At 45.2% G+C, this 21,448-nt stretch overlaps 1 protein-coding gene and 1 long non-coding RNA gene across 2 annotated transcripts in view; one reads left to right on the forward strand and one right to left on the reverse strand.

Moving 5' to 3' along the window:
- Nucleotides 1-20,672, reverse strand: part of TRAF3IP2 (TRAF3 interacting protein 2) — a 44,753-nt gene extending 24,081 nt beyond the window's left edge. The window contains exons 1-2 of the mRNA XM_049654187.1: nt 19,874-20,672; nt 6,853-7,683 (exon numbers count right to left, since the gene is read on the reverse strand). Of these exons, the coding sequence (XP_049510144.1) occupies nt 6,853-7,675 (823 nt within the window). The 5' untranslated portion in view covers nt 7,676-7,683; nt 19,874-20,672. The remainder of the gene's footprint in view (nt 1-6,852; nt 7,684-19,873) is intronic.
- LOC125938812 (uncharacterized) lies at nt 8,767-15,697 on the forward strand. The gene is made up of 3 exons (XR_007462825.1): nt 8,767-9,389; nt 11,097-11,284; nt 11,855-15,697. It is a non-coding gene; the product is annotated as an uncharacterized LOC125938812 (long non-coding RNA).
- Nucleotides 20,673-21,448: the final 776 nt, after the last annotated feature.

The raw sequence follows: 21,448 nt of genomic DNA on the forward strand, positions 1-21,448 counted from the left end.
CACAGAAAAAGAGAAGCCACTACACTGTCTACTTATGTGCAGTCCATTGTGTTTTTCTAGTGTCTCTCCTGGAAGTAGGAAGGAGAAAGACTTTGCCAGTGGCCTTGAAAGTTTTTAATATTTGCAGCCATTTTTGCTTCCCATATCTGTTAATAAGCCGCTAATAATGTTTTATTTGCTTTAGAAGGACTACCAGGCTCTAATCATAGGGTTTGTTTCTTTTCCAGAGAGCGGATGTTAGTGCTGTTAATCAAAAGCCTTTGAATCAAGGTCATATGATTTCTAACAGATTATTTCCCGCACAACATGTTTTTGTCTCATAGCAACAAATCGTGTCATTAAAATCACTAAGGCATGTGGGCTAGGGTTTGATTAGCTGTAACTTTCATTTCTGAAATGGCCACCTGAGGTAAAAACTTGCACCGGTTTACGTGACCAGATGAAAATGATCCACCTTACCTGTTTTTAAAATTGACAAGGAGAGTCCTCTCTGCTGTCCTTTGATTGTTTAAAACAAAGAAATATTGAACACTAGAGGGTCAGTCAAAAACAAGCCTTCCCTTTTGTAAGTGAAATTTGGTTGTGTGGACAAGTGGCTAGATGAAAAGTATTCATTTATCAGGTAAATGAATATCTCTTCATTGCTCACGTTTTATTCATTCTGTTCCACTATTCTGACCGAGCCTTGCTCATTTAGTTGGGTATTCTCCATATAATCGTGGCCAACACTTTTTGAACACTCACTACCTGCCAGGTACCGTACTAAGTTCCTTAGTTGGGAATACAGAGTTCAATTTTCTGTTTTCTTAAAGAAGTTTGAGAATAAAATCTGATTCCCCTACCATGGTCCTTGGATCCTTCCCCTTCTGGCAGAGCTCACCTTGCTGCAGCCCCGTTGGCTTGCTTTTGGTGCCTTGACTGCACCCATTTCCTTGCTTCCTTCACTTTCTCATCTTTCAGATTTCAGCTCCTAGGTGTCCTCTCAAACAGGTCTCCTCTTGTCATCCTATTAATGCCTAACACCCAGTTATTTCCTTCATAGCACTTATACTTTGTTTTGTTTGCTGATTTCTACTTATCTGGCTCTCTAGTAGACTATGAGGTCCATGAAGACAGGATCACATCTGTTGTATCACTGCACACCCAGTGCCTGGCATAGGATGGACAAATATTTGTGGAATAAATTGATAAATGAAGGGACGAGTTCTGTTTCCAAGTCCCATTGACGCCCCTCCTTTCCTCCCCTCCTCTCTTCCATAGGACCGTTAAAGATGGCCTTTCCATAGCCTGATATCACAAAGGCCCCACTCATGATTAGGGATTACTCCTTTCCTCAGGAGGCAGGGAACAGACTTCTTTTTATTCATTCAACAAATATCTGTTGAACCTCTACTGCTAGCCATGCAGCGAACAGAGAAAAACAGGATACAGTTTCTTTGAGTAGCTCAGAATAGAGAGAGAAAATCTGTGTGTCTGTGGGTGTCTGTTTTGAAACACAAACCCACACTCGTTAGTATGTGAGAAGGGGAGGCGTGCAAGTCGGCAGCCACCTACTTGGTAGACTTAAGAATTGCCGCCCCAAAATATCTCCCCCACTGATTTGTCCTCGGTGCCGAAAATCCCATCACAAGAATTTATTCTGCAGGAGATGGGGGATGATGTGACAGACAGATGATTTGTGAGCAGGGTAACTCCTCAGTTCCGAGGCAGTGTTCATCACAGAACAAAAATATAAACCTTGCACACTCATAAATGGGTGCCCGGGACTGTATGTTATTTGTCAGTCTGAAAACCCTCTTGGCCTGGATGCACACGGTTTTCATGTCACTAGGGCTTTTACCACTTGGAATTTGTAAACCAAATCCTAAACGAGGTTTTCCACTGATCAGTCAAGACGTTCAACATTTTTCTTCCTTATTAAGAATGGTATTGCAAGAGTTTGAGAGAGGAAATAAAATCTGATTTTCAAGTTGTCAAAAAGCATGATGATATAATGCAATCAGTTTGGCCAGGAAACAAAATGGCCAACATAAACTGTTACGGGAACACCCACAGCTGTAAGCAGCTGCGGTTCCTGAAAGGCAGCTCCTTTATCATTTCTTCCATCTGGGTTATTCTTTCCTTACTTTTAATTGTGTATGCACTCTAGCATACGAATAATCACTTTTTCGGGTTCCTGTCAGCAATAGTAGGCCTATGCCCACAGTTTTATTTTATTCGGTATTCTTGGTAGAGAAAGCAAGAAATTTTATAGTAAAATAAAGGCTGTTTAGATTTAATACGTTCTTTTTTTTCCCCAAGTTATTTGCATCATGGGCTTTATTTGGTTGCACAACCATGATCTCCATTCTGGTGACCTTCAGTGGAGGGATCCTGAGACAATAAGAGGCCAACTTCTCTGGGAGGCCTGGTGGGGGTAGGGGAGAAGACATTAAGCCTATTCTGCTTTGAACTTGTTTTTTGTTTGTTTGGTTTTTTTACATGAAAGGGGTGACCGGTAACCATTTCTGCTTTAACTTGCAAAGGCTGGGGTATGCCATTTGCATGGTGATCATTATTTATTTATGTTTTCATTAAGGGATGAGGAAGTAATGCTCTTCTAAAGCCAAGTAGAACCACGTTTCCAACTGCACGAGCATCCCTTAGGTGAACAGCTCTTTTGAAGTGGTTTTGTTGGCAATTAAGTGCCGTTATAGTCCTGACATGAAACTAAGCATTTGTACACCTGCTCTGAATACTTAAAATCTGTGCCGGTGAGAGGAGTGTGGAAAGGGAGGGGCGCTCTCCAGGACTGGGCTGCTGGATCCATGTGAGTAATAACAATGATAACGAAGAGCTGCTAGTTGTTGAGGGCTTACTTTCCTAGTGCCTTCAGTATATTATCTCATTTAATCTTCAGAGCGACCTTCATGGGAGCCATTGGTGCCGGGGGCCTCATAAATATTCTGGGCTTGCAGTGCTCTGAAGAAAAACATAAGCACAAGTCTTCCCTGACAAAGCCAGCCCAATCCTGACCCTATTCCTTGTGATTAGATGCTTTTGGGAGCCGGGGCCAGGGCAAAGAAAGGCATGGTAAATTAGTGTGCTATATACTTTCATTTCCTGGGGGGTTTTCTTTCTTCTTTTTCACTTTTACTTATTTTTCAATTATAAACATAATACCTGCTTGCTATAACAAATTTAAGAAAAGTATATAAAGTTAGGACAGTCTGTCTCTTCTTAATTCCCTGTCTGCACTCCCCCGCCCCACCCTGACTACCCCAAGCCATGATCACTGATAACAGGTGGGGCAATTGTTCCAGACTTTTCAATGTACGGTGTTTAAACATATATAGCTTTTAAAAATAACACATATGGGATAAACACTGCATCTTGCTTTTCTGCTTGATCTTTTTTTTATATAAAGTCAGAATGTGTATTTTATTCTGTGTAACAGAGGTCTAGTAGTCCGTTGTATAAATAAATCTCAAATTACTTATCTGTCCCCTTACTGAGCGGCATTTGAGTTGTTTTCCTTTTCACTGTAATACAACAGTGCTTTACTAAGCATCCCTGTTCATGTGTTTTCATATGCTTGTTTAGCGTTTCCCTGGGATAGATCCTGTAAGTGCATCTGCGGGGCCAAGGAAGCACATTTAAAATTTTGATAAATAGGGAGATTGCCTTCCAGAAGATTGTACCAATTTATACTCCTGCCAAGAGTAGACGGGGGTGTTCATTGCCCCATAACCCCACTAACACTGGATGTTGTCTGACGTTTTTATCTTTTTGCACATCTAATTAGGAAAATGGTATCTTAAAAAATTTTGCATATATACATTTTTCTTAAATTTAGTAACGTTACATAAGCTTACTGACTGTATGTCTTCTCTGAATTGTTCCCTTCTCTTGTCTAAGTTCTCCCCTCTGCCTTTCATCACCTCTCCTCCCCCCAGGACCCCCAGTGGTCCCCTTCTCACCGCTTCGGTGGAAGGAAATGGTATACAGAGCCAGGGCAAGGCAGTTGATGAGAGAAATCTCATCAGAAGGTATTAGAGACAAAAAGATTCCCCAGTCAGAGATGTTTGCATTTTAAAAGAGTCTGCCCAGAGGGGGCAATTTGCACTCACCTCCAAAGACTGGATTGATGGTGGGGTCATTTCAGACTTCAGCGCAAAAAATATTTCCATGTGGGAAGATCTTTCTGGGATCCTCGAATCATAAGGAGTTAATGCTTTCTTTGTCTGTCATAACCAGGCTTTCTCCTGTTAGCGGGGAAAGGCAACTGCCTGGGACTTAGTATCACAAAGCCCTTACTAAATATTCACACTTCTACACATTAATCTTAGGGATTCATCAGAAATGCAGAAAAAAACTCCTATACATGATGTTTGTCCTACCGTTGCTTATTGGATCAGAAACTGGAAACTAGTAACAATGTCCAACAATGGAGAATAGCTTAAAAACAATTTGGTAGATCCATCTGATAAAATACATGCAGCATTTTTTTTTTTTTTTGAGAAAGAGAGAGAGAGCACACACACACACACACACACACCAAACCCACACAGGTGGATAGGGGGGGGAGGGGAAGAGGGGGGGGGGGGGGGAGGGGGGGGGGGGGGGGGAAAAAGGGGGGGGGGGGGAGAGGAGGAGATATATATTTGACATATATTTTATATGTCAAAACCCCAATAAGGAATTATATTTAGGTGATAGAAGTATGAATTGAACTTTTAGGCATATTTCAATTTTGAGAGCAAAATTCTGATTCTGATTTTTTTTGATCAGAAAAATCATCTTTAAATGCACAGAGTAGAATGTTAAAAAGTAGTTTATGGTATTATCCTCCCAGAATTATTCCCTTTTATCCTGGAAATCATTGAGAAATAAATGTACCCCTGACCCTGCCAAGGTCCAGGCCTCAGTGATTCACATGTAAGGAATTCGGCCACCACACCCATCCTATTACTGGGCCCAGAGAGCAGGCCTCGGTGTCTACAACCCCAGTCAGTGACTTCCCAGCCTCCCAAACTCAAGGTCTCAGCTTTAGGCCTCAGAGCCTCTTTCTCCCCGAGCTTGCTGCTTCCACAGCTCCTGGCATCACTCTTAACCTCACATTTATTCCTACTTTTTCTTCCAACTGTCTTCTAAGCTCCTTTAAGATTTAGCTCAAGTGTCCCTCTGGAAATCTCCCCAGATCAGCACCTCGTCAGGCTGTTTGCTTCTGCTCTGCCTGTCAGAACACCTAATGTCAGTACGGCATCTACTCATGGGCTTGCCTAACTCCCCCTCCAGAAGGCAAGCTTTTGTACATCAGGGCAACAGTTTCTGTCCCTCCTTTTTTAAAAAAAATATGAATTAATGAATTACTGTGTTGCTCTATTCACTTTAGGGGGCTTTATACGAAGTGTGCTTGTATAAATACATACGTTGTGATTGGTTATAGGATTGATTTTTTTTTTTTAAGTTTATTTATTTTGAGAGAGAGAGAGAGAGCACGAGTGGGGGGAGGGACAGAGAGAGAGAATCTCAAGCGGGCTCCACACAGCGCAGAGCCTGACACGGGGCTCAAACCCACACACCACAAGATCATGACCTGAGCCGAAGTCAGATACTTAACCAACTGAGCTACCCAGGTGCCCCAGCATTTTTGATTATTTCTATAATTTATTTCAAAGCTAGGCATCAGACCAAAGAGTCTGACCATTTGAACTGCTTTTTGTACCACGTTTATTTGCTAGGAAAAATATATCTCACAGCCCTGTGACTTCCCAGTAGCCTTAACGGAGACTTAACATCAAGAATTGTAATGAACCTTTTATCTCAGGCTAAGACTTTATCACTTCCAGAGACACTTACTGCACTGATACACATTACTCACTCATCCGCTCATTCAGAAATAATTTCCTCAGAGCCTAGCGTATGCTGGCCACTATGCTAAACGCTGGAAAATTATGGATTAAAGATATACCTTTGCTGTTGTGCTGGAGGGAGAGGTAGACGAGTCCATGAGTAGATGCATACTGATATTAGGTGTTCTGACAGGCAGAGCACAAGGAAACGGAGAGCCTGAAGAAAGGATTGATCTGGGGAGTTTTCCAGAGGGACCCTGGAGCTAAGTCTTACAAGGTGATGGTTGTATAACTCTGAATATACTACAATTCATTGAATTGTACACCTAAGTGGGTAAAGGGTGAACTTTACAGTATGTTGATTAGATCTGTAAAGCTGTTTGAAAAAAGAGGTATAGAACTGGGTCAAATGTGCACGAAGGGGCCGAACATCCTGGATAGAGAAGAGCAAGGGCAAATGCTTGGAGGTATAAAGGAGTTAGACAGGTTTCAGGGGACTGCGGTCCTTGGGGGTGGCCAGGGTTAGAGTAGAGGTGGGTGGCTCAAGTCTCCAATGGGGTTTAAGTAACAGCATCATAAGAGCAACTCAGTCTTCATGTGATGGCATGAATCCAGAGTTTCAATAACATTCCGGCATTTTTGACTGAAGGCCTCTTTCTTTGCCAAAACTAAGATGGAGAAGCAGCTGGGAAGAACCCGGATGCCCAAGAATGAAGACAACAAAAATATACTCTAGAAGTCATTTGGGTCATCTCCCTGCCTGTAGGCAGGTTTCAATTAAACTGAGACAGAAGGATCCATTTTCTCCTTAAAGTTTTATAGAGAAGGAGGTTCCAAGTGGGACAGGCTTTGGGCTAAGATGAAGCATTCTTCTGGAAAGCCCCTATTCTGGGAAGCAGAATGCCTTCCCTGCATTCTGACCTATCTGTGCTGGTCTAGAGATGTGAGGCATTGACACAAGGCCTTGTTTACTTAGTTACCCGGCCCGGAATGTCCACAGGAGGTGAAGTTCACTTACATGGCACCTGGTGATGGGGACCTCCAGGACAATGGTAATGACAGTTCCACTGAGCATGAGGGCTGGGAGGCAGCATCTGTACACACGCTGGGTACCTCCGAGGTTCAAACTGAGGGAACTCCCTGGACCTGAGAGGTCTGGGGAGGTCCTGGGGGTAACACACAGAGGTGAGGGGCAGGGGCCTTTCCAGCTGCCTGATGCCCAGGACATCCTGGGGCTGGGAATCATACCCCGTGTCTATTGTAGGCAGATCTGGAGCTGCTCGGTTCCTGTGGGGCCAGGGCTGTTGCACCGTCTCTTGGTTACTGCCCGAGGAGTCTGCTGAGGCATTAGGTAAACTTTGGTCTGATTTCTCTGAGTCATGGCCAGTGTCAGGAGAAGCTGCTGAAAGCTGAGATTCTAGCCATTGATTCCGTTTTTCCATAAATGAAAACTGATGCTCCAGGGGGAGGGCTCCAACCACAGACTCAGGCTCGTGCTGGCAGGCTGCAGAGGAACCCGAGGGAAAATCTTTGCCTGGGTCCGGGTGTCTCCTCCAGAAGCTGTCTTCGCTCTCCTCCAGGATTTTAGTGCGCAGGCAGGTGACATGCTGGGACACAGGCCGCAGGTGATTGGAAAGTTTCAGGGGTGGATGAGCCTGAGAAAAGTCTCCTGAGGAACAGTGAGGGGTTTGGGGTGCAGACAAGCCATTGGGTGCCATGTTCCTTAGATTTGGAGCAGGTGGTTCGGATGCCTCTTCCCGGGAACAGCCTGGGATTGGTTTCAGTAAGTGACTTGGGTATGGTTCTGATTCATCAACCTCCACAGGAATGCTTCGGTTCATCCTAGTTTCTGGAACAAGAGAAAACATGCCACAGCCTTAGAAGACAGATCATCTCTTGGAGCCCCTACTTTATGGCCTTAAGAGACCTCGTTCGAGATGTGGTTTCAGTTAATAGCAGTGTGACACCAACGTGTTTCAAAGCCCCAGTCACATAAAGTTGTTCACTCATCCTCTAGGCAAAGGCTCTAGTGCTTATTAAGATACTTTTACATGGAAGGCGATTCAAAGAATGTGACGGGACCGTCATGCAGTAGACAGCACAATGGGAAGACAGATGAATATCAACAGCTAAGTATGGAGGAGGGAAATTATAATGTGGGCTGCTGTGTGTGTGTGTGTGTGTGTGTGTGTGTGTGTGTGTGAAGGATACACAAGACATTGATTGGTCTGCCTTTGAGGATGCCTCTGAGGATGCAGTGGGGAGACAGTGTCCACCTTATAAACTTTAAAAATGTTGCTTCATTTTTAATCAAAAAAAAAAATTTAAAAAAAAACAACAAAAAAAGAAAGTGTGAGTTAAAAAGCACGGAGAAAAGGTCATAGTGACATTTCCCACTTAACAACTATAGATTGTTTTCTGGACTTAATTCCCTCTGGCACTATGCTTACAGTCAAGGTAGCCATGGCCATCTGGTTTGTGATGAACTGGCTGAACTAGCAAGGCTTGCTAAACTAGCCTTTAGCCTACAGTCCGAGTAATATTGGTTTTACCTGTAAAAATAGAACCCGTAATCAACATGATAGAATAAAAGAGAAAATTAGCCTCCCCTTATCATTTGTTTGCTTGAGATGACGTCCCAGGACACCCAAGCTCCAGCGGAAGGCAGGAGGCAGGCAGGGAAAGAGTACGGGAGTGACTGACGGCCTGCAGAAAGTTCCAGAGCAGGTGTAGTGGTAGGGAGACCACGAAAAAAAAAACATCCCAGAGGTCTGTTCCGTGAAGGCCTTGTACACAGTATACCTCAAATATCATACAGAGGATACAGGTGGTGCTGCTGCTGGTGGATTTTTAAATGCCTATTTGGGGTTCCTGTAGAATTTCAGCCATATACATTTACTGAGGGCGTGCTGTGCCCCAGATCGTGATGTACGTCAATTGTCCCTCTAAGCCAAGTTTTGAAGAATATGAACTCCCCTTCTCTTGAGCCCTGTATCCGTCCCAATGGGAACCTGACAGCACCCGTTTTAAGGTGCTCCCCTCTGAGCAGAGGTGGGGCCGGCAATTTCCTACCAAATTTATCTTCAGTGCCTGTAGACAGAAACTTCTATTTGCCTCCCCACCCCCTGCCAGGTGAACTCCAACACTTCTCCTTAGCCTCACTTGGTAATGAACGTACCCATGTGCTGCAAACAACCTTTGTGCTGTTTTCTGGCCCGGAAGAAAACTCTTTTAGTGTCTAATTCCTGGCCGGCCCTCTCTCCCTCCCTGCCTCATTTCCCCTTCTCCCAGCTGGCTGACCCCCCACCCCCCTTCCTGGCAGCCGGCTGGGCGGTGCGTGCCCCTGGCCTCTGGCCTCTGGAGAAAAGAGACCTCATCACCTACCTCGATTAGACCTTGTAAAAACGAACAGGAACCTACCCCAAACACAAATATCTCAGCTATTTATTATTTTTGAGTGCTCACCATTGTTTTTCTCTCTTTCTTACGCTTTTTCTACAGCTGTGAAATTGGATATGCCATACAACATGCTCTTCGGCTGGTCAGGAAACAAAGGTATTTTCTGAGGGGGTGGCTGAGTGTTGTGTAACCTCCTGCAAGCGTCTGTGGGCCCACAGCTGAGTGGAAGGGCAAGGAGGTGCCCCGAGTGAGGGAGCTAGCAAAAGGCCTGCACTCTGTCAACGGTTTCTTGTTACGTGATTCCGGTGCCACAGTTTACATTCTCCCTGGGTTTGGAAAAAAATTGTTTTAACGTTTATTTATTTTTTGAGTGAGAGACAGGGAAACAGAGAGAGACAGATCATGAGTGGGGGAAAGGCAGAGAGAGAAACACAGAATCTGAAGCAGGCTCCAGACTCTGAGCTGTCAGCATAGAGCCCGATGTGGGGTTCGAACTCATGAACTGCGAGATCATCACCTGAGCCCAAGTCAGACACTTAACTGACTGAGCCACCCAGGCACCCCTCTCCCTGGGTTTTTAAATGTGAATGCCTTAATGGCGGGGGGGAGGGGGGGGTATGGCTAGATGGCTCAGTCAGTTAAGCATCCTATTCTTGATTTCAGCTCAGGTCATGATTCCAGGGTTGGGGGATCGAGCCCCGTGTTGGCTCCACGCTGGGCATAGAGCCTGCTTGAGATTCTCTCCTGCCTTTACCTTTCCCTCTGTCCCTCCCCAACTCCTCCAAACAATAAATTAAAAAAAAAAAAATGTGATTACCTTACAAGTATTTCCCTAAAAATTGCAAATTCCAAACCTTCCAGGGGCTTGGAAGAAGCTAATAAAAAAAAGTGACAAGCGTGGTCATCTCACATAACTGGAAACCTGAGGTCTATCTTATGGTGGGAATTCTACAATTAAAACTGCTCTGGGGGCGCCTGGGTGGCGCAGTCGGTTAAGTGTCCGACTTCAGCCAGGTCACGATCTCGCGGTCCGTGAGTTCGAGCCCCGCGTCAGGCTCTGGGCTGATGGCTCGGAGCCTGGAGCCTGTTTCCGATTCTGTGTCTCCCTCTCTCTCTGCCCCTCCCCCGTTCATGCTCTGTCTCTCTCTGTCCCAAAAATAAATAAAAAACGTTGAAAAAAAAAATTTTAAAAAATAAATAAATAAATAAAACTGCTCTGAAATTAAACTAAAACTACCCCTTGGATGGTAGTAAGGATCAGCCGGCAATAAATGGCCTCTGGGGAAAGCTATGGGATTAGTAAACCATAAAAGGCAAAACAACCCTTGGTGTTTTAAACGTGTCACTATCAAATATTCAAAGAGCAAATGATTACTGAACCTACTATGTGTCCAACTCTGTGCTCTATAACCTCCTTCTGAGGCATGGGCTGAATGAAACCCTTTTTTTAATAACAAGTAATACTTACAAGTGATACAAAGTTCAAGAGTACAAAAGGGTATACAGTGAATGGTAATCAAAAGTATTTCTAAAGCCTTAAAAAGCATTATTCCTGCCCTCATGTTGCCTGTGATCCAGAACAAGAGAGAAAACTAATAGAGGAAATCAAAAGCCCTATCTCAGGGCCTTTGCACTTGCTGTTCTTTCTTCTCTGAACACTCTTTCTCTACATGTCTGCAGGGCTTGCTTCCTTTCTCCTTCAGGTCTCCTTCTCAAGTGTTTACTTGCCCTTCTCACTCCCTGTCTCTCTTCCCTGCTTCACCATCCTTTCCAGTAGTTATCACATCTTACATACTACAAAATGCGTGTTATAACTGCAAACACCTAATACATTCCTTGTTTATTGTTTCTCTCCTCCCCCAGAATTTAAACTTCATGAGGATGTGATTTTTGACTGTTGGGCTCATGGCTATCTTCTCACCATCTAGAGCTAGCTGTTCCTGGCACATAAATATTTGTGGACTGAATAAGTGATGGATGCCTGTTTTTGGAAAGAGTACAGATCTGTGTGGCTGGAAGGATCACTGACAGTGAGAACATCAGGCACCATGGTGGGTAGCAAGGAATATTGGGTGGACCAAGTACTCAGTTCTTAAAGTTACCCCACTTGGGGACCCTTCCCCTTACATCCTTGCTTCTTCTCAAATATTTATTAAGGGCTCACTAAGTGTCAGGCCCCAAGGTGAGTCTGGGCCATGCCTACGAGGTCCCATCCGTGGGCAGAGTTGACCGTGAACCTCGCTTGCAGAATACAGGTGTTTCTACCATCTAGTGTAAAGGGAACATCTGGTATTCTGTTCCAGATAGGGAGCTGGTCTGTTCATGCATCATCAGGCTTTGCCCGGAAACAGTGGAGGGTGGGCACGCCTCCCAGCTACCACGTGGGTCCCTCCCAGCCCTAGATCCCTGCCAGAACTGGCAAAACAAACCCTGAGACACAATGGTGTCACTGAGAACAACTACACGCAAATGCCGCATCAGAGGGTCATGGGCAGATTAGTGGGAAATGGCAGTTTCGTTTTTGGTCTTTAATGTCAATATTGTAAACATGCTACACATTAAAAATAATCATTCAATATCTCCCACGGCTAATATTTCCATCTTTCCCTGTTTTACTCCAGGGCTTCTCACATGATATCCACATGGTTACATGGCCTGTGCTCCAGTCCCCAACAGGGGGTGGCACTTGGAGTGAAATGGAAAAACCTCTGTGTCCTACCACTGTTCTAGAGGAGAAGGCTCTGACTCCCCAGAGGGACAGAAGAGCTGCCAGCCAGGACCCTGCAGGCCTGAGTGGCAATGCCCCGGACAGATGCTCGTGGACATCCTGTCCAACTCAGCAAGCCTGGGGGAAGCTGGGACCGGTCAGCGGGTCAGCCAGGAGGATAATGGTCAAGTCTACCTGGCCTCGGGGCAAATTCCTGGGGAAAGGGAGAGGCTAGCGGGTGAGAGAACTCAACTCAAGGGAGTCTTCTGGCTCAGAATCTCTTTTTGAGGCTCAGAACACAGGTGCTCAAGCCCCACACCTAGAGATTCTGAGGTGAGGTCAGGGCTCCCGTGTATCTTTGTTTAAGTCCCACAGGTACGCAGATTCTCTTGTACTTGTACTCTGTGATCTGTGCCATTTGGCAGGAACTATCAGAATTTTAAACGTTTATGCCCTTTGACCTAGTAATTTCACTTCTAAGAATTTCCTCTACAGCGATACGGGTGTACCCTGCGAAATGAAGAGGCTCTGAAGATAGGCGATGCAGCCTTGTTTGTAATAGCAAAGACTAGAAACAACCCACATGTGCAGAAAGGTTCTGATTTTTAAAAACTGTGGTCCGGCCAAACAACGACTGCTCTGTGTCTTTTTTAAAAAGACAGAGGAAGTGCTCTGGGGACTGATGTGGAACGATGTCCAAGATTTATTTGTGAAGTTAGGAAAAGTAAAGAGGAGGACAGTGTGCAGAGCATGCTACCCTTTGTACGATCTGAGGTTGTGTAGGCACATGCCATCTCGTCAGAAATTTGGAACAACGGTCGCCTCTGGAAAGGGAACTGGATGGCTGGGGAACGGGAACAGGAGGGACGCTTGCTTTCCGGAGCATTTTATACCTTATATATCTACTTAAAAGATAGGAGAAAAGGGAGAGCTTCAGAGTAGTCCTGCTGTTCACAAAGATTAAGAACCAACGTGAAGGAAGGGGAGGCGTGTCTCTGAAAAGACAAAAGACCATTCCGCTGAGGGTGAAAACATTTGCCCCCCCGGGGGCAGGAATGGGTGGGCACCAGCCAGGAACAGAGGGCTAGTCTGGAGTACACACAGCTAGGCTGAAGCAATCATGCACGGGAGTCTGGTTCTGATTCACTGAGTTGACCCAAAAGACGCTAACTTCCCTTCTCTTGGATCTCATTGCCCTTTGGACAGTGAGCCGTGGTTCTAGCCCTTGATTCTGACCGCAACTTTCTTCAAATCCGGCGGTTTTTCTCTGTCCAAGTCTCGTCTTTGGCTTCCTTTCTGCCTCCTCTGGCCTGAAACCTTTCTCTTAGCATATCCACTCTACCTTGAGTAGCCTGATTTTGCAGATAAGCTCTTACCCAGATGGCAGCGGTTCCAACATCCCATGTGACAATGCTCCCTGGTGTCCCATTCACAGAATTTCCCACCCCCTCCTCCCTTTTCCTGCACACAGCTCTTAGTCAATCCCCTGGAGCTGCCTCCAACTCTTTGCTGGTATCTGTTCCCGGCAACTTTTTTCTTCGCCAGCACATCCTGCCTTAAATTCTTAGTTTCTTGAAACAGAGCCTATTAAGGCTTCAAAACACGATTTTTCTGATCTCACAGTTCATAAAAAAGCTTCTTTTCCTTCCCTCATCCCAACCTTCCTTTCTGCATGTCCATTACATACCGCCCTGGCCTGAGTGCAAAACAATCTCTCAGGGCACACGTGAAGAGACTTCATGTCCACGTTCGCAGTGAACTGTGGCTTCTGCTTTCCAGATGGACTTACTCTGAACCAACACATATTTCTAGGATGTAGTATTTAAATGCACAGGCTCTACATTCAAACTCCCCACGTTTTAATTCTTTCTTTGCCAGCTGCATGATTAGATGTGAGACCTTGAGAAAATTACTTTACTTCCCTGGGCCTCATTTTTCTAATATGTAAAATGGGGGAAAGAACATTTGTCTTACAGGGATGTTGTGAGGATAAAAGAAGATGTAAATAAAATGCTGACTGCAGAACCCGGCCTATATTAAGCTCTCAAAAAACAACACCTGGGGCGCCTGGGTGGCTCAGGCAGTTGAGCGTCCGACTTCAGCTCAGGTCATGATCTCGCAGTCTGTGAGTTCGAGCCCCGCGTCGGGCTCTGTGCTGACAGCTCAGAGCCTGGAGCCTGCTTCTGATTCTGTGTCTCCCTTTCTCTCCGCCCCTCCCTGATTCATGCTCTCTTTCTGTCTCAGAAATAAACATTTTAAAAAAACCCAAAAAAACCTGTTTTATTATTGTTACAACTGATTTGGCTTTAGAACTTTCTTCTAGACTATGTTCACTGGTTTTATACCTGAATGCTAGCGTTATTATATGAGCCTAATGAATGAAGACCATATCTTCTTAACCAATATATATATATATATTTATGGCACATTCGATATGCATGGCCTCTTGTCTTAAAAAGAGCTGGGCCAGACAGGGTATGTCCTATAACTTTCCCATTCCTATTTCACAGAGGGATAGAGATACATTAAGTAGCTCTTCCAAAGTCACAGCTGAATCTAGCCTATAGATCTCCGAGATCTTTCCATTAAACCACATAGATCAGGAGCAAACTTTTTCCGTAAAAGTCCAGAGAGTAAAGAGTTCACGCTTTATGGACCACAGATGGTCTCTGTCTCATACTCTTGCTTATTTAAAGAATTCGTTTTTAAGCAACACTTTAAAAATACAAAAGCCATTTTTAGCAGTATGCTGTAGCAAAAACAGACTATGGGTCACATTTGGCCTGAGGGTTATAGTTTACCAATGGCTGATACAGATTACACTGATAAAATACAAAGAAACCTTCCCTTTTATTAGTAGTAACTGCTAATATTTGTTGAATGTTTACTATGTGTCAAATATTGTTCCAAGTGCTTTACATGTATTAACTTATTTCATCCTCACAGCTACCTTATTTGGTAGGTATGATTGTCAACCTCATTTTACAGATGGGGAAACTGAGACACAGGGAGGTTAAGTGACTTTCCCAAGGTCATATGTCCAGCAAGCAGCACAGACAGGATTCAAATCCAAGCAGTTCAGCACCAGAACCCGTGCACTTAACAATCTGTTTCTTGGTTAAGAACCCTGACTTTGAAGGGTGGGGGAGGGGATTGGAGCAGCTGAGTAACCCCTGGAAGCTTCTGGAATGAATATGTTTCAGACTCTTCACCTTGAAGCTAAGGAGGCGTGGATACGGGCCACCTGTGTTTTATAAAGGATTACCGGGCGGGAAACCTGTGGTGGCTTTCCTTCATTCCAGTACAATAGAGGACATGGATGAGGACTGCAGAGGCATCTTGATTTGAGAAAAGCACTTGATTGGATCTCATTAAATTTTAATCATAAACTGAATTCAAAATAAATTGAAAACTGGTTGACAGAGCACAAACAAAGGGTGATGATAAATGGTGATGCATCTAGAGAGGGGATATCTTCCAGGGGACGCCTCTGAGGCAAGGACGGATGGGATTTAATGAAGGTGTTATGTCCCTGGAAGAAGACAAATAGACAGCGAGAAACAGAGGAAGGGCAGGAGTGAGCAGCCTGAGTAATTAATAAACCACATTACCAGCTCCTAAATAATCAAGGCTTGCTGTTCACCAACCACGTGGATTTTTTTTTTTTTTTTAAAGAATTCTTTGGGTCAACAATAGTCTTGAAGAGTCCTAGAGGCACACACCATGAATATTTCAGGTGGACGTAATAAATATATACATTTACAGCTAGAAAGATCCTCAGATCCAATTTGGATCCGATACTTTCAATTACAGATTCTCAAGGTCTTACTTCATTCTGCAGAGAGTAATTTTTTTTTTTTTTTATAAATTAAAAGTCTAAAAGCCATGTTATTAAAAAAAAAATCTTTAAACTCATTAATGCTCTTTGTTTACTGCCCAAATGCATGCAAACTTTCACAATGTCAGTTTGCTCAGTGGAGGCCGGTTTTGAGTGAACTGTTTGGCTCCGGTTCAAATTCCAGTGAATAAATACTTCCAAGTTTACTTGCAGAATTTCCCAGACAGAGAAGTTCTTCCATTTGGTTTGCCAGAGGATTGGAAGCAGTGGTGAGCCCTGGAGACAAGGGAACATTTACTGGCCCTTGTTCATCCCCTGCACGGTACAACTCACATCAGGCTCAAGGCAGCACGGCATGACCTGACCTGATTTGAAGTTCACTCTGGAACTGTTCTGAGCCGCTGAGCAAGGAGACCATGGACTAGTGGGAATGGACTGACCCGGCTATGTTGTTAGTTGGTGATAAACATTTGGAGAGCAACCTCAAACCAGCCCAGGTTTTTGTTTGTTTTGCTCCGGATAAGGTTTCTCTCAGCACATATCTGTGATTCTTAATTTCAGTCCAAGCCCTAGAGTGAAGACGAAGGGGCAGAAAGGAAAAATCAGGAGAGGAAGATGAAGGGATAGAACATAAGAAAGGGGAATGGAAGAGGAGAGACACAAGGAAAGAGGGGAAAACTTGAAGGACATTTAAAACAATTTGCCTTTTATTAGTGTAGGAGAGAGACTTATTTGTGATTTTTATGTATTACTGAATCTGAGAAAGGGCAGTTGGAAGGGAAGAAAAGGAATGAATACAGTGAAAGGCGAGAGTGTTGTAGGTAAGCTGGTGAGCCAGGAAGAGCCTGGACGACAGCACAGAGGAGGAAGGCAGATCGGAGATGCCAGGGAGATCTAGTGACCCTGGGAGGGGAAGAAGGAAAAACACTGGGACCCCAGGGCAGGAAAACAACGAGGCAGAAAAGAGCCAAGTTTTCCTCATCGCTGAGGGACCTGCCAAGATCCCAGCCAGCCTCGGTGTTCAGGGTGGAAGGAATGGGGACACGCAGGCTGGGGGCGGCAGTCAGTTCCATCACTCCCAAATCGCTCCACCTCGGCTGCCTGGTCAGGGAGCCAACCCAAACTGGCACAACTCTCCGGTTCAGCCGGTACATGAAAGGCCCCCCCACCTCCTCGGCCAGGATACAACTTGCGGCCTCCGGGAAGGTCTAGATGCATGCATGCACGCACGCACAGAGCAACACGAGCGGCCAGGCATCGAAGTACATGTGGGCTAGTAGAGGCCTGCTGGTGAAGAGACGCAAAGAATGTCGGGGGGAGAAGGGACAGCTGGGGTTTCATGAACTAAAAATATCTTGGTGACAACGCACTTAGAAGAAACGGGAGAGGCCCAAGGGGAGAGCTTCTTGATTCCAATCCTCAGATGCTTTCTCACGAAAGGCTGGCAGGATTGTTTTGATAAGGAAATGTGGTCAAACATCAGGGGTCATTTCATTGGATCTGAAAGGAATATAAAGTTTAATGTGCCTCATCTGTGCCCTTGCCCACCCCCCCCAAACAGTTGCCTGCAATTGTTACATATTTTTATGGGCTAATCTAAAACTTCCTGCTGCAGAAAAATGGTTGGATTCAGGGTATTTCTGAGATTTCGATTCTGTGCAGGGTAGAACAGATTTCATTTAGACAAACTACCCACATAATCTATCTTTCTGAATGCCTGTTAAAGAATGCCTGCAAATCAAACTACCTTGTATTTTCAGAGCGTTTGAAAGTCACTAACTCCTTAACCCTGAGAGAAACAAGCTTCAACACTTTGTCTTTGCACCCTCCAAGAGTCAGTATCCCTGAGTTAGGATGATGGTGCATCCATGCTGGTTCAGTACCCTGACTGCACTCCCTAGTCAGCCCACCACACACAGTGAGCAGAGGCACCACACTGTTTCATGACTGCCATCAAAAAATGACTTGGAGGGGCACCTGGGTGGCTCAGTCGGTTAAGCATCCGACTTCAGCTCGGGTCACGATCTCGCGGTCCGCGAGTTCGAGCCCCACGTCGGGCTCTGGGCTGATGGCTCAGAGCCTGGAGCCTGCTTCCGATTCTGTGTCTCCCTCTCTCTCTGCCCCTCCCCTGTTCATGCTCTGTCTCAAAAATAAACGTTAAAAAAAAAAATTAAAAAATAAAATGACTTGGAGCTGTAACACCAGATTAAGAATGGCTACAGGTGGTCTTTCTGGGTAAAAGCAGGGCTGGCGGCTGAGAGCAGTTAGCCTCATTTCAGATAATGGTGCTTCACCCTTCGAAATTAGAATCAGTAATTCATCACAGGTGAAACATCTTGAAATTCCTGCCCTCTCATCCCGGGGGGCATAGAGAGGGCCATCTAAGAACGTGACAATGACTACACCAGGGCCTTTCCACAGAAACAGTTTAGCAATACTGAAAGCACTGAGTCAGCCCATCCCCATCAGCCAGGGCCTGTTGGAACGGTAGTGACAAAAAATAATTGCCCAAAGAAATAACAACAATAATAAAGTAGTGGTTTGGAAAAGGTTAAGGATCCTGTGTCTGCCATCTAATGTGTCCAATCATAGCCATCACCCTTACATGCTATTAGGATGTACTTCATAGCTTCCTTTCACCTCCCATTAAAGGCCCCACATGCAGTGATTATTGGTCTAGCCCAGGAGTGGTTTTCAGCTCCAGCTAAGTCAGTAATGCAACCTTCTGGAGCCAGGCTGGTCTGCCAGTTCTCTGGCCTGCCATGAATCTGTGGGCAAGTGCATAGGACAGTTCTTCCTGAGCAACCCAAATGGGACATGAACTAATTTAAGAAACCCCGTTTTATGTAACTAGAGCCAATAAAAACGCCTAAATTCCCGGCAGCCTCCCGCAGAGCCACGTGGCTGCCCAGCTTCCCCCAGCCTTTGGCCCTGACTGAGGCTTTTACCTTGTGCTTTCAGAACAGGTGAGTGAAACAAGTCAAAGCAGCTTATGTGATAAAAGCTTGAGCACCTATGAGGTGTTTGATAGTATACTTGTGCGAAGGGGTAGAAAAGGATTAAGAAACAAAGTCCTTTTCCTCAAGGAACTAACCATCTAGTAGCAGGAGGTAAAATTCATATGTTTGAATAGTCAGTAAACAAAGTAAGTCTTCCAAGATCACCCATTACGGCTAGCCCTCTGGGGACTCCCATTTTCCTAGCTTTATTTTGTTAGAAGGGAATTTAGACAAAATCATGTTAGTTCACCCCCACACACATTTTATTGATGAAGAAATCCAGTCCTAGGGAAACCAAAGTGATTGCTTAAGCCACAAAGCCAGCAAGGAATGGAGTGAGGACTTGAAACGGAGTTTCTTGTCCTTTTTTATTATTTATTCGGTCTCTCCCCCCGCCCCCCATTAAAATTGCCCTATTCTAAGAGACCATCTTGAACTTGAAAGTCACATGAAACTTGATGAGCTTCTAAGATCAGTAATAGCATTTCTCTCCTTGTTTTCTGTGCCAGCAAACGTCTGGGTTGCTCCGGAGGGGCGGGGGGCTGTGGGAGAGGGCTGGGAAGGCAGCCGGGAGCCAGCGCAGAGCTGAGCTGAACTTCCTGGCCCACGAATATGGGGTTGATCTTTTCCCTGCATGAAACAAGGATCGAGAAAACTGGGAGTTTTCCTTCCATCTTTGCCACTGACGTGTCCCGGGGCTGGAAGCCAATGACTTAATTTTTGCCATCCCTGGCTCCCTCCTTGGAGAAGTGAGGCTGGATTCTTAACCGAAACTTGTGGGACACGAAGTACTCAAACAAATGGTTCCCAGACAGCTCCGAGAAAACACCCGTGTGTGTGCTTTCCACCCCTCAGAGAGTTAATCTCCTCTCGCCTGTCTGAAATACTAAACCACCAGCACTTTCTGGCAGCCAGATACTTACGTGTCATTTTCTCAGCCCCAGCCGGTCTCTACACGAACAGGTTAGAAAGGTGGGGAGTGGAAGGTGGGGGGAAATTAAGGCAGAACATTTCAGTGAAGGCGAAAACTGCTTTTGGAAAATGGGTCAGAAGCTAAAAAGTAAGGCCAGGCAGGCGACAGCTCTGAACGACTTACCTTAGCACCACCACGGACAGACAGACCGGCCGACGGGGTGGTCGTGCTCTCTCCTTCTCACACTCCACCTTGGGTCGCTCCCGCCTCCCTCCTCCCTCTCCAGGCCCAGGTAAGCGGTCGAACAAGCTCTGAAGCAGGAAGTGGAAGTTGTATGCAAATTTCTACGGAGGCTAGGAAGCCTCTGCCGAGAAAATCTCCCTGTGGGCAGTGAATCAACAGCTGAGAAGTCACTTTATTTCTTAAAACAGAAACCTCCTTCATTCACTAGAAAAGGCCACTGGCTGACCAATTGGGGTGCATTTTTGTTTCCACCACCCAGCTAAGTAACTGCGGAGGAATGTCCGCACAGCCCTGGCTACTGCAGCGCCCTAGCCCTAGACAAGGTGTCTGGAGAGGGGATTGGATTTGGGTGTTAAGATTGGTTATTCATTAGCTGCTCCAAAAGAGGAGATTAGGGGCAGATAGCGGGGTGGAGTGTGAGTCAAGAGCTTCTTACTATCTCTGTTTAAACGTCAGCATTTGCTGCCCTTGCTCATGTGAGGGCAGGACTCACTGCCCATCCCCATGTGAGCGTGCGTGCGTGCGTGCGTGCACACACGTGCATGCACACAAGCACAAGTATGCATGCACTGTCCTCCTTTGGCTGCGTTTTTCATGACCTCAAGTTTATTTCCTCTCCTTCCTTCTCCTTGTTTAATCCATAGACTGGAGAATTTATTGTCAAAGGAAGCACATGATGGGAGCTGTGGCCGCTAGAGCTCTGGAGTCGGAGGGATGTGGGTGTGAACTCAGTTCCTCCACTGGCCGACTGGGCACCACAGCCAGGTGCCTGGGCAGGCACACTGTGCTCCTGGTGCTGGCCTTGCCTGCCCGTTGAAGAGGCCCAAGGGTCAGCACCCGCTGCCAGCCATCTCTCCACCCTTGTGCAGGGGACAGGTCCCAGAGCATCCCCATCCACACTGCCAGGTTCTGCTCAAGTAGGTCACACGAAGTGGGTTGCTCTACACTCTGCAAGCAAAGGAAACACGGCTTGTTTTTAAAATAACGTATAACAGGTTGCATATATTTTGGTATATCCTTGTGATGGAATACTATGCAGCTGTGAAAAATAATAAATATGTATGTATATATTTCTACATTCTAACGTGCAAAAGTGACTATATTATTTATTAACATGATCTCATTTTTGTCAATATATATGGCAGATAAACACGTGTGCATTCATATATAGATTCATGCTTGTTCACTGCTGGTTGGCCCTGACACCTGCCTGGAACATAGTGAGCAACCATTCTATATGCATCAGATGAATAAATCATAAATGTCTGGAAGAACGCATCCAAACTGTTGAGTGGTTTTCACCCCCCGGGAATGAGATTGAGGGCAATGAGTGAGAACGGAGGACTTATATACTATTTACATATATGGGCTGTTTGATTCTTTTTTTCCACAAATGTATTTTTCAAAAAAAAAATTGTACTTGCTACCTTAGCCTTGAACTTTCTGCCTCAAAATTACTATAATAATAATCTTTTTTTTTTTTTTTTTTTTTAGTTTAGAGAAAAATAGTATTCT

Source organism: Panthera uncia, assembly GCF_023721935.1.
Source record: "Panthera uncia isolate 11264 chromosome B2 unlocalized genomic scaffold, Puncia_PCG_1.0 HiC_scaffold_24, whole genome shotgun sequence".
Lineage (NCBI taxonomy): Eukaryota > Metazoa > Chordata > Mammalia > Carnivora > Felidae > Panthera > Panthera uncia.